This window comes from Camelina sativa, chromosome 19 (genome assembly GCF_000633955.1).
Source record: "Camelina sativa cultivar DH55 chromosome 19, Cs, whole genome shotgun sequence".
NCBI lineage: Eukaryota > Viridiplantae > Streptophyta > Magnoliopsida > Brassicales > Brassicaceae > Camelina > Camelina sativa.
The window spans coordinates 26,404,485-26,418,490 of record NC_025703.1 but is presented as its reverse complement, the minus strand read 5'-3'; the positions used below and the strand labels follow the sequence as shown (position 1 = coordinate 26,418,490).

The following is a 14,006-nucleotide window of genomic DNA, read 5'->3' as shown; positions in this document are numbered from 1 at the left end:
CCTTGGGACCAACTCCACCAACAAAATCTTTGTACAACTCTCCTAGAATATGATGATCTGCTTGTCGGGCACGTGTAGAGCGCTCTGTTACAGAACATGTATGTGCTGAAATAAACACACGGACCTCAAACTTTGGAAAGTGATTTATTGTTGCAGCTCTTACCCTCCACTTGCATCCTTTAACCCAACACTTGACAATCAATAGTGTTGGTCTCGATTTGTAAACAAAATAATCAAACCTTTGTACCAAGGTTAGTATCTTCAACCGTGTTTCTAAGTGCTCCTTTGTATCATACATTTGCCCAACATCCAAATTCACAGAAGCCAAGTTTACCTTTGAGACATCAACATGTTCCTTATTTTCTTCAATATAAAAAAATGAACTCCTGTTCTTCATTGGCAATTGTTGATCCTCTTCTTCTGGTGGAATTCCATACATGGTAAAATTCTCATCATCAGAATCTGTTCCGTCAGAATCATCACAATAATCAAATCTACTATCATCTTCATCGATCTCTTCTTCATTTGTGTCGATGGCCATATCAAGATACTCTTCTCCAACCTGATCATTTTCATCTCTTCCTCGTTTCTTACCTTTGTGATTCAAATCAGTCTGTATTTTCTTCTTCACTTCAACACAAAGTCGACCTGTAACCCTTTCCAATTGTCCCAGAATAGTGTGCAACTGACGAGAATTATCGATAATAACTGGTGGTGTATCACTGGGTAAATCCTGCAATAACCTCTTCGAGATCTTGTAACTCAAGACAACATCAAATACCTTGTTATCCAGCCTGTAATCCTCATATACCATTTCAATGCAATCATCAAATCTGCTTTGATCGTTACATTGTAGAATTCGTGAACCCCTTTCATTATCAACAACAAACAACCATTTGTTGTTGTCAAAGATCCAATTACCACAAACGAGAATCACATGCTTCATATTCTCTTGGTTGTGTAACAATCACTCTAAAACGTGAAGGAAGATATAGGAAAAAAATACCACCTTCAAAGGAAAATAATAGAGAAGTCGATTATGAACCCCAAAAGGAAAGAAAGCATGATTAAATCCACATTGGAGAGGAGGAAGAAGGAATTTATGGAAAAAATAAGATGAACCCAAAAGAGAAAAAAAATTTCAGTCGATATAGGGAGAGGGGAGGGGAGGCACGATACAAAAGAGAAAAAAATAAGGTAAAACCTAGATTCTCGCCATATATGGCAACTGCTACAAAAGTCTGTCGCTTAACTTTAAAAAAATATGTCACAAAAGGCACTAATAAATCTGTCATTACCCCTAAAACAACTGTCATAACATAAGAAAATCTGCCATAACGTATATTGTGCATGTGGGTCAATATAGCAATTTTAAAAAGACTTTCGAAAATCTGTTATCAAACAACAGATTTTTCCATCAATCCAAAAATCAGTCATAACTTACAAAAAATCTGTCACCACTATATGTCAAACTAGCAATTAATTTTACGTTTATAAATCTGTCGCAATGTGACAGATTTTTTAAGTGAAAAATAAAACTGTTACAACAATCATAAAAAATCTGCCACAAAATTCCAAGAAAATTGACTAAAACAATGAAAATCTGTCATGACTTTATAAATAAGTCTGTCGCGTTAAGAAAATCTGTTGTTCACAAAAAAACTGTCGTTACACACTTCAAATAAATCTGCCATAGAAACAAAATCTGCCGTCAAACTCTGCAAATTAATCTGCCATCTAAAATAAGTCTGCCAAAGAAAAACTGCCATCGACAATAAATCTGCCACTTACAAATTAATCTGCCATTACTTGTATGGCAGACTTTTATAAAAAAAAAAAAAAAAAACGAAATTGCAGGAATTTTTAACCAAGGGTAATATTGACTTTTTTTTCCTAACAAAGAAAAAAGGGTATTTTCGGTATAAAACTAACCCAACTGACCCTCAAATTTTAGGAGTTAATCTAGCAATTAACTGCTCAATTTGGGTCAAACTAGTGATTTTCCCATATCTAAAAGTAACACCAAAAAAATGGAATTCGAGTTGGTTATTTACTTATTTTCATCCAAAAATATCTAAAAGTAACAACACTAAAACAAAATTGAATATACTTCAAACCGAGTGAAATTGTTGACAAACAAAAATGGTTAATGGAATTAGTTTTAAGAATTGAATCAGTAAAAAAATAACTAGTCATGCTAACTCTATACATTTTTCTAGGATAGTGATCTTTTGCCCATTACCGGAATTAGCGTGAGACCATAGCTTCGGAAATTTAATTTCTTTGTATTTTTTATCTTGAGAATTTAAACCACGACAAATATTTGAGAAAGTGAATTCGACATTCACAATGTTTTTGGCGAAAAAAAAATGAAAATTAGATTTTGTGGCAAAAAAAAAAACGAGAGTACTATTTGGTGAGTAATTTAAAATTTTGACTAAATATTTTTCAAGGGTAAGATGTCATTAAAATTTTGAAAAATATAAAATCTAAAATCGACAGAAAATTAAGTATTTTGAAAAAGGTAGTTAGAAAATAGTATTTTTAAAGAAACTCATGATTCTAAAACTTTTAACCCAAAAGTTACCTCTCACGTTATAATTAGTCTTATATATTGATTATAGGTTATGGGTATTTTATTTGTTACATGAATCAAATCAATTTATTTAATCTTTCTTGCATATGTTCGACAAACTTTTGCTTGATTAGTCTATTTCGAAAAACATCTTCAAGAGTGAAGAGAAACTAACGTCAACTAATCAAGAATATTTTGCAAGATTTTTAATTATTTGTGTGTGCAAAATATCTACAAGATTATCTCATACTAAGACAATGTGTTTGAGTCCACATTTGTTGGAGGTACTTCTATTCAAAATGCTAAAAAATGATTAGAATTGATAATCACAATTACTATAAAAAAAATTTGGGGGATTTTCAAAAATACTCTTTTTACTATGTCACTTTTTAAAAATCACCTTTTATGTTGTCCATTTTCAAAAATACTCATTTTTATGTATAAAACAATTAAATTCTAAGTACTAAACTCCAAATACTAAGTCCTTATACCTCAAAATTATATCCTAAATGTAAAATAGAGAATCCAAACTTAAAAACAAAATTCTTAAATTTAATTTAAGATTTTATAATTGTGTAAAAAAAGGGTAAAAATGAATATATTCAAAAAAAAAAAATTGAAAAAGAATATCCCAAAAGAGGTATTTCTAACAAATTCTCAAAAAAAATTGACAAGAATACAAAAACATTTGACTGTCGGTCACACAGGCCAATCATCTCAAAATTCTGTAAAATCCATTTGAAGTCAAATAGGAAAAAAAAATGAATCACTAATATACAATAATTAAACACAAATACGAAAAAACAAGATGTAAGAAGATAAGAGGTCGAGATAGATAACGACCGGAAAAAAAATTGAGATAGAGATAGAAATACATGGATATGAAAAGATACTCCTACATTTTTATATTTATCTCAACAACAATTTTCCTATGAATGAATTTTCGAAAAACCAAAAGAATTGTCATATAATTTGAGAAACATTATCCTAAAGGCCTAAGCTAATGTTCTTTAATCAAAATCCCAAGAAATAAAAAAATTAGGGTTTTATGTAAAAAAATTAACATTATATAGTAAAAGCTCTATAAATTAATAATTAATATAAATAAATAAAAATTCTATGGTCCAAAGTTAGACTAATGTTAGACACTATATCATAATATAATAAGACAATATTATTTTTTGAAAATCTTTTGTAAATATATAGTCTCGTCAATATGTTAAATTAATTATTATATAAAATTACCAAAATATATGTATATACACACATATTAACCTTTTTAGAGTTAATTTTTTAATATTTTATTATCTCAAAAACTTTTACCGTTCTCAGACATAATAATTGTTATGTTTGTTGTAAATGATTCTAGTGGGAGGTAGGTGAACCTTCAAGCGACTCTCATGTGGACAGCTCTTGTTCAGATTAGATTGCCAAACCTTCGCATCTTCGTATATTTTTTCGTGAACTACACAATTTTGAACATGCGTCCTTTTGCATTAAAAAAAAAAACTTGTTATACTTATAACAATTAAATTTTATTTTAAAATATATATTTTGGAAAGATTACCAAATTAAGAAAATTTCTCTTTAATTAATGTCTTTATAAATTTACAGATTTTCACGGTTTCAGTAATATTAATTTAAAAATATTTTTACCGTAACAATTTACCACTTTTTACAAAAAAAAGTTGAAAATAATATTTTTCCGCGCTTTCTATAATATTTTTATAATCAATAATGATGAAGACAATATATTTTGTGTAGGGGTGTCAAAATGGGTCAAGATTAATGAGTCAACCCAATTCAACTCAACTCATGAACCTTAATGAAGTAATGAGTTAAAAATTTTGACACTAATGAGTTGATGGATTAAATATGTTGATGATTAAATTAGTTCATGAGTCAAATGAATTTGGTTATAATGGGTTTATGAGTTAATCACTAACCCATCAATTTCTTCATTATCAACCTAATATCATCAACATCATCGTACTATTATCATCATCATAATATCAACATCATCATACTATCATCATCATCATCATATCAACATATATATCATAGTCAACATCATCATACTATCATCATCATCATACCTTCATGTAACTATCATCATCATCAACATTGTCATACTATCATTATCATCATCATCATCATACCTTCATAATCATATTAATATCACCATCATCATATCAACATATATATCATAGTCAACAACATGATGTCATCATCATCATCTTATAATTTTCCCCAAAATCTCAAACTTGCAATTTTCCCGCCAAAATTTTGAACTTATAATTGTCCCGCCAAAACGCAAATCCGCAATTTTTTCGCCAAAACGCAAATCCGCAATTTTCCCGCTAAAATGTAAAACCACAATTTTCCCGCCAAAACGCAAGTCTGTAAATTTCCCGTCAAAAATGCAAAACCGCAATTTTCCCGCCAAACGCAAATCCGTAATTTTTTTGTCAAAAACGAAAAACCCGTAAATTTTCCCGTTAAAAATGCAAAACCGCAATTTTTCCGCCATAACGAATACTTGTAAATTTCTTGCAAAAAACCCATAAATTTCCCACCAAAAACGAAAACTCGCAATTTTCCCGCCAAAATGCAAATCCGTCAATTTATTGTCTAAAACGCAAACCCGTAAATTTCTCGCCAAAACGCAAACCGACAATTTTCTCGCCAAAACGCATCCAGAAAGTTATGATGGTGATAATGATAATGATGGTGAAAATGATGATAAAAATTAATTATAATTATTTCCTATTAAATATAATTAATCATATACATAAAAGTAAGGTTTTGATCTCTCCTTATTGGTTGATTTTTATTTAATGTTTTCTAATGTTTTTATTAACTTCTAATTGTTTTATTGCTTTAAACAATATTTAAGACCAATTAATACAATACATTTAACTCACACATTAAAATAAAATTATAACTGAAAATAAAATCTCCTCCTCTCCTACCAATATCAAATGTTGTTATATCTCATATGTGTTGTAAAAGTTTGATTATATATTTTAATTTAGAAATTATTATATATATTTAACATGGTTTACAATTTTTATTTTATTCATATAAAAAATAAAATATTTCTTTTATATTTCTTGCCTTTCTAATCTATTCATATTTATTTTTTAAATTTCCATAGTTAGATTTAAATGCACATATGTTTGTTTTAACAAAAAAAAAATCAAGTTTATTTGAGAATTAGATATTCCTATTCCTTTTATTGGTCCATTTGACATTTAATTTTAAAATTTTAATATTCATTTTTAATTAGCCAAGACATTTTATTATATAGATTAATGCATACTTTAAATTCATTTTTTACTACTGAATTATAACTGAAATTACAGAAAATGTGAATTGACTTTTTCTCCTCCATTCATTTTCATTTAAACACACTATTAATTATAATTGTAACTTTTTCAAATTTAATTATTTTAGAAATGTAACTTCCATCACTTTTTATCCTATAAATAACCATTCTCACATCCTCCTCCACCATATCCCAAATCCTAAATAATTTCTTTGTTTTTTTATAATGTTCTTGTAAACCCAAATAAGAGTTTGATTAAATTTTTTGTTTACTATATATTTTACATTGTTTTGAATTTTATTGTTTCTTTGTTTTATGTACTTCTCATTTTCTTCTTTGTTTTCTTATATTATTTTGATTTAGAATACATATGTATTCTAATATGTATAATAAATTTTTGATGACCATAATAATATTTTGGTTATAACCATCTCATAATAAGGGAATCAAGCTAAAGAAAACATCTTAAGTCTTTACTTTAGATGTTTGATTAGTTCTTACAAATTCATGTATATTTATTTTATTCTTAAAATTTGAAATGTTCTCATGAAGGAAATTTTTGTAATATAATTATCAAATCAATTTTTTTTACCTCTCTCTTACCTCCAACAAAATTGTAATAAATATATTTTAGAATACTCATCATTATATTTCGTATGTGATTCAACATATAATTATATAAAAGTCATAATTTTTAAATTTAATTCAAATATGCACTTTAAGGATTTTGCTATATAAAAAAGCAATTTGGTATTTATTTTCTTTCTAGCTTTTACTACAAGGATGAAAGATTGAAACTAATCCTAGCAATATAAATTAAATTAAGGGGAATATAAAAAAATTGTAATATAATTATCAAATCAATATTTCTTAACTCTCACTTACATCCAACAAAATTGTAATACATTTATTTTAGAATAATAATCATTATATTCAGTTTGTGATTCAACATATAATGATATAAAAATCACTATTTTTTTATTTAATCCAAATATGTACTTTAAAGATTTTCTATATAAAAAAAACAAATTGATTTTTTATTTTCTATCTAGATTTTAATTACAAGAATTAAAAATTATAACTAAACCTAGCAATATATCTTAATTTAAGATTCTTAAATTAAGGGGAATATAAAAAAGATTTCTTTATCGTATTTTAAAACTTTGAATGCACTCCATATAATTTTATAGGAAATATGTATTTTTTACTTTCAAAATAGTTTAGCTTTTAATTATTAAATACTTTAGGTTATGTGTTAGTTTATATGAAAAACTTAAATTATATATTTAAATCACATAGTAAAATTTCGTTTTTATTATTAATAATATTTTATTACCTCAAATGCTTAAAAATACTAATAAAAATTATTATCAAAGTTGAACAATAAAAAATAAATAACTTTAAGAGATATGTATAATGTATGTATGATTATATTTAAATAAGTTATATATTTTGATATTGTATGATTTGAATAAATAAAAGTATCAAAAATGTTAATGACATTTAAATTAATTTGTTAAGTTTTTTTATATGATTATCAAAGAAATTTAAATTAATTAATATATTCTATTATACAACAATCCGCGCATTTGCGCGGGATATTATCTAGTTTATATTATAGTTGGTTAACCCAATTATTCATCTAACTCATTTAACTAAATGGATTCATGGGTTAATCTAACACAATTGTTAAATCAGTTGAGTTAACTCATAAACTCATTTTACTTTTAACTCATTGGATAATGAGTTGAGTTGGGTTGGGTTAACCATTTTGACACCCCTAATTTTGTGCAGTTGTAATAGTCATAATATGAGAGTATTACTTGTGGAAAAAAAAATGTGAGAGTTTTACTTTTAATACACTTTTATGATTAGTAATTGTATTCAAATATATATGAAAAATACTTATGTTCACTCCTAAGGTGAACCTTGTTGTTCACTTCCTCATTTTCAACCAATCAGAATCCTCTATATATTATTTCATTTAATAAATAAATCAAAATTAAATTAAAAAGCAAAACAAATTAAGGAAACAAATTTTGTATACTTTTAATTAAGGAAATTTAAACATTGGCTTGGTTTAGATTTTACGATTAAAACAAAATTACGTGTCGGTTTGGATTTACAAATAAGATGATTAGAGTTTAGATTTAACAATTAAAATAAAATTATATGTCAGTTTGGGTTTACAAATGAAGTGGTTAGAGTTTAGATTTTATAATTTTGGGTTTACAAATGAAGTGATTAGGGTTTAGATTTTATAATTAAAACAAAATTATATGTCGGCGTGAGTTTACAAATAAAGTAGTTAGGGTTTAGATTTTATAATTAAAACGAAATTATATGTTGGTTTGGTTTTACAAATGTAGTGGTTAAAATTTTGATTTTACAATTGGAATGAAATTATAGGTCGGTTCGGGTTTATAAAAGAGCGGTTTGAGTTTTTAATTTTATTATAATATATACAGATTTTGTTTCCTTATTTTATAAAGAAGTTAATAAATAGATTATTAAATATAGTATGACATGTCAGATTTTTATTAATTAAAATAATAATATATAAGTGAATTGTTCAATATATATTTATATTTATGCCAAATTATAGTACATGATGACCAATTAGACCAATATGTTTTTAAAAATACTATATGATTACCTCATTCTAGCTATGATTACCTCATTGGGCTATAGCTATGCAAGGCTAGAATTTAGGCTACGACCATACAGCAAAATTGGAAACAATTTTGTAATATGTAGAAGATAAAATGGATTATGTGTTGTCATTCTGTTTATTTTAATAGCTATTCAAACTTAAATTTGGTAACGATAAGCATACTCTAAAATCATGTAAATATAATTAATTTCAAACTAAATACATGTGTTAAGCATGTCTAAATATATTAATGTAATAAAAAGATGGCTAGCTACACCAAATATTGGTGAATACATGGTCACACATACCAAGTATACTATTGTAACTTCAGCTACACAAAATATATGTATTACATGGCCACATGCATAAAATATATGATGTCATGTTCACAACACCATAGATATACATTTCTGGTATACTGGTTGACTAAATCGGCAAAGACTGACGTTAACTCCGGCGTTGACCAATATTGACCAATTTTTTTTTTTGTATTTTTTATATTTTTGTATGTACTATATTATAACCAAAAACAATAAATTATTGTATTGAATCATTTATGGTTTTGTATAATTAAAAAAATATTCATATTCAGTCTAAACATTTTGTATATATCTTTAATATTTCATTCTTATAATACTTAATTATTTTCAATTTCAAAGCTAAACTAATAGTAAAATAATAATCATCGATAATTATTTTGAAAATATGAAAATTTAATTTAAAACTGGAATATCCTATTATAATAGATTAGTAAGGGAACTGCTTATTTTTACATTGTCAATTAAAAACATTATCTTAGTATTTAATCTATTTATTTAAATAGAAAAATGTTATGTTATTTAATGTTTTTCAACCATAAAATATCAAGAAAATCAAACTCAATGACTTTAGTTAGAAAATAATACTATGCAAAGTATTGAATATAGACTCTTTAGTCTAAATTTGCATGGTAAAAGTTATATAAAATTTTACATACTCGTTAATTTAAAGTCTACATACTCGTAATAACATGTAAATGACACAAAAACAACTCACAATATTTATTTTTAATATATAGAAGATCCAAAAAAATTATGTTAGCAAAACTAATATATATATATATATATATATATAAATAGTTATTAATGATTTTATTTATATAATAGGTTTAACTTTGAAATTAAAAATTAACTTATTATAAGAATGAATACATTAAATATATATACAAAATATTTAGATATTTAAAATAATTGTTTATTATTATTATAAAAACCAGAAACGATTTAATATATTAATTTATTATTTTTGATTTTTAATAGTAAAAAACAAAATTAGAATACTTTTTAGTCAATATTGGTCAATGCCGGAGTCAATATCGGTCTTCGTCGGAATTAATTGACCGGTGTACCAGAATTATATGTCTATGGTGTTGACCACATAACGTTATATAGTTTATGCATGTGACCATGTAATACATCTACTTTGTGTAGCTGAAGATACAATAGTATAGTTGACATGTGTGACCATGCATTCTCCTATAGTTCGTGTAGTTGGCGATATTTTTTCCTAAAAAAATCTCTATGTATTGTATAGGATAGCTAGTCATGAGAATTGGGCACTCATGAGATAAATAAAAACTACATTGTTTTAATTTTATTTTAATTTCATTGATTTGGTATGCTTATCGTCTCTAGGTGGAGTCTGTTGATATATAGTTAGGAAAGAAAGCATGGAAAAGTCCATTACGAGGTGAAGAGCTAAAAGGAAAACTATAGAGGGGATGAGAGTAGCTAGTACAGACGATTACAATAAAGATAGCTTGGGGTAAGAAGAAAGATATAGAGCTCTCCAAACCAAATAACATATTTTGGACATATAAGCAGAATTAAGGTCCTTGAAATTAAAGTTTATCAAGTGTACATGAAGCTTATGAAAAAGTGTTAAGAAGAGAAGAAATGTTTGTGGTTTCGTATATTTCCAGAGAGGACATTCTCTCGTCTGCTTTTAGTTGCAAATCTTCCATCTCTCATATAAAATACCGAAATAGCGCATCTCTGATTCATCTAGTTTAGTTGTTCGTTGCTATCGACCTCATCAGAAAATCTATGTCGACGACCTTAGAAGTTTTATTAAGTATAGATTGGATATGGGAGTATATGATAAGTACATTTTCTTCATTTTCTAGATTGAAGAAAGAAAAAAAAGATTGTCAACAACTTTTTCACCACTTTCAAATGGGAAAATATATTAATAATATTCAGCCGCAAAGTTTTTGCTTTTTTACCATTTGCTATATATATAAATAAAAACTTTCTCATCCCATATATAACCCACACAACGAACAAATCACGAGTAATGAATCTTAACAGAAACCAAGACCCTAAAACTCTTTAAATGCTTAAAAACAAAATAGTCAAAAATCTCAAGACTTTGTGTTCTTGTTCTTGTTTTTGGCAGTGCATTCGACTGGCAAACCCTTAGAAAACCGTATCTTGTCCTTATAATAATTGTAAACCATGAACTTTTTCTGAACCCATCAAAGTACTTTCTGGCTTGAAGAATCCATCCCTCTCTCCGAAAACCACTCAGTAGTACCACTTGAAGAAGAATACTTCGAGCCACCAGGGCTACAAGGAGTAGAGGTCGTGGTTCCATTATCAGTGGACCAGCCACAAGCATTCTTGGAGTTGTAGTTTATGAAAGAGGCTACGAATGGTCCCTGTGACCAGTTTGTCTTGACCAGGCCTCCCCCGTGGCCCAATCGTCTCCGTTCCGTAGACTATACATTCTCATGGGTTGTATTATGATATATATGTATTATTATATCAGTAAGCTAAGCTTCCTTTTACTTAGCTCATCTCATATTGTATATAAATGACTGATGTACTATCTGATTCATTAATGAGAAAACATTCTTTCAAAATTAATATGGTATCAGAGCTCTGAAACGCTCTCTTTTCTCATTCTTTCTTTTCTCAAGAACATTCTTCTAACAAACTCAAGAAAAATCAAAAATTTCTGGAGATTATCATCCGATCTTCAATTTTATCTTCTCGATCTTCATCGAATCGTTCATCATCAACGGTTCATCAATCTGATTCGCTAAATCCAGCTCAAATCTAGCTCGAATTTGATAAGCACGATGAGTACATCGATCAATCATCTTGTTTACACTTTCGCTTATGCTGTGTTCGTGGCTGTTCTTGAGATCTTAGCTTCCGCGATTTGGATTTTGCTTGTGCTCTGGCTCTGCAATTGAGAGATTTTGGTACTTGCTTGAGGTATTGTTTGTTTGATTCTCTTGGAATCTTTGTGATTGAGTGATTTCCTCTTGGGTTGTTGTTTCAATGGCGGCGCATGATAGTTCATCGCGTTCTTCTACTGATCAGTATGACAATCCTTATTTTCTTCATAGCTCGGATCATGCTAGTATGGCTTTGATCTCTGATAGGTTGAGTACTGGTTCAGAGTTTCATTCATGGCGTAGATATGTTCGTATGGCACTAAATGTGCGTAACAAATTGGGTTTCATTGATGGACAATTCAGAAACCATCTGATGGTCATCGTGATTATGGATCTTGGTCGCATTGTAACGACATGGTTTCTACTTGGTTGATGAGCTATGTATCCAAGAAGATTGGCCAGAGTATCTTATTCATTCCCACCGCAAAGGGTGTGTGGAAGAATATTATATCTCGTTTTAAGCAGGATGATGCTCCTCGCATTTTTGAGATTGAACAACGATTAAGCAATCTGCAACAAGGCTCCATGGATATCAGTGCTTACTACACTGAGCTTGTTACACTATGGGAGGAATATTGTAACTATGTAGAGCTTCCTGTTTGCACTTGTGGGAGATGCGAATGTCCGGATTATTAAGTTTCTTATGGGTTTAAATGAGTCTTATGCATCTTCTCGCCGACAGATTCTAATGATGAAACCTATCCCATCTCTTGAAGAAGTTTTTCATATGGTGACACAGGATGAAAGAACCACTACTATCAAGCCTACTTCCAAGAATGATGGTGTCATTTTTCAGGCTTCTCATACTGCTACACCTATGGAGGAGGTATCTTATAATCCGTTTGCTGGTCAATCTGATAACGAAGTTTATGCTGCGGTTCAGAATACTTTTAGGCCAAGGTCTTCACGACCGTTATGTACTCACTATGGCATGACTGGTCATGTAGTCCAGAAGTGTTATAAACTTCATGGTTATCCTCCAGGATATATACCTGGCTATAAGATCACTTATCAGTCTTCCCAGCGACCACAGAGTTATCCTTCTCAGTCCTTTCAACCAAGAGGACAGTTTCCTCCTCAACAACAGTCTCATGCGGTTGCCAATGTTACTACTGGTTCTACTTCTACTGCGGAGGGTATGCCATACTTACCTCCACCTGCTTCGAGTGTAGTTAATCTCGATGTTAGTCAGATTACTCCAGAACAAGCTCAATCTTTGATTCAACAACTCTCTGTTCGTGCTAAGTCTTCAGAGACTCCGGCCCCTTCCTCATTTGCTGTGTCTATCACTGCACATGGTATTATGGCTGAGGAGTCTTCTTCGGGTACAATCATTTTCCCTGACACTTTTCCTTCTACTTCTCTTTGTTTCGAACATAATACTCTCACTTTTCAACATCAATGCTTATCTTCTCTTTCTACTAAACTTCCTCATGGTAGTTGGATAATAGACACTGGAGCTACTAGTCATGTTTGTTCGGATCTTACAATGTTGAATGAGACTATGGATGTTTCAGGGGTGACAGTCTCTCTACCTGATGACACCTGGGTGGCTATTGCACATTGTGGCACTGTGCATTTGTCATCTTCCCTCATACTGCATGATGTTCTTCATGTTCCTTCTTTTAAGTTTAATCTCATTTATGTTACACTCTTACAACGAAACAACATGTCTGCTCATTTCTTTTTTGATTCATGTTATATACATGAGTTTATTCAAGACTTGACGATTGGTAGAGGTGTTCTTCTGCATAATCTTTACATTTTCAAACCTGCTGCATCTTCCGACATTTCACATTTTGTTGGATCCTTGCGAGTTGATGGCACTCTCTGGCACCAACGCCTTGGACACCCATCTTCTGACAAGTTAAAGAGTTTATCTGGTATTTTACAATTGTCTAAGTCTAGTTTCGATAATGAGTCTATATGTCCCATATGTCTTTTAGCTAAGCAGAAACGTCTATCCTTTGAGTCTCATAATCATAGGTCTTCCTCTCCATTTGATCTTGTCCATCTAGATGTTTGGGGTCCATTTTCTACATAGTCTATTCTTACAATAGTTGATGATTGCACTCGTGTAACCTGGATTTATATGTTACGCAATAAAAGTGATGTTTCAAAGTCTTTCCCCAATTTTCTTATACATGTTCATACTCAATACAAGTCCAAGATTAAAGAGATACGAACTGATAATGCCCCTGAATTAGCTTTTCAGGATTTAATACAA

At 29.3% G+C, this 14,006-nt stretch overlaps 1 protein-coding gene across 1 annotated transcript; it reads left to right on the top strand.

The window, feature by feature from the left end:
• LOC104768231 lies at positions 11,883–13,823 on the top strand. The gene is made up of 3 exons (XM_010492155.1): positions 11,883–12,026; positions 12,083–12,376; positions 12,519–13,823. The coding sequence occupies exons 1-3, from the start codon at positions 11,883–11,885 to the stop codon at positions 13,821–13,823; spliced, it is 1,743 nt and encodes a 580-aa protein (XP_010490457.1).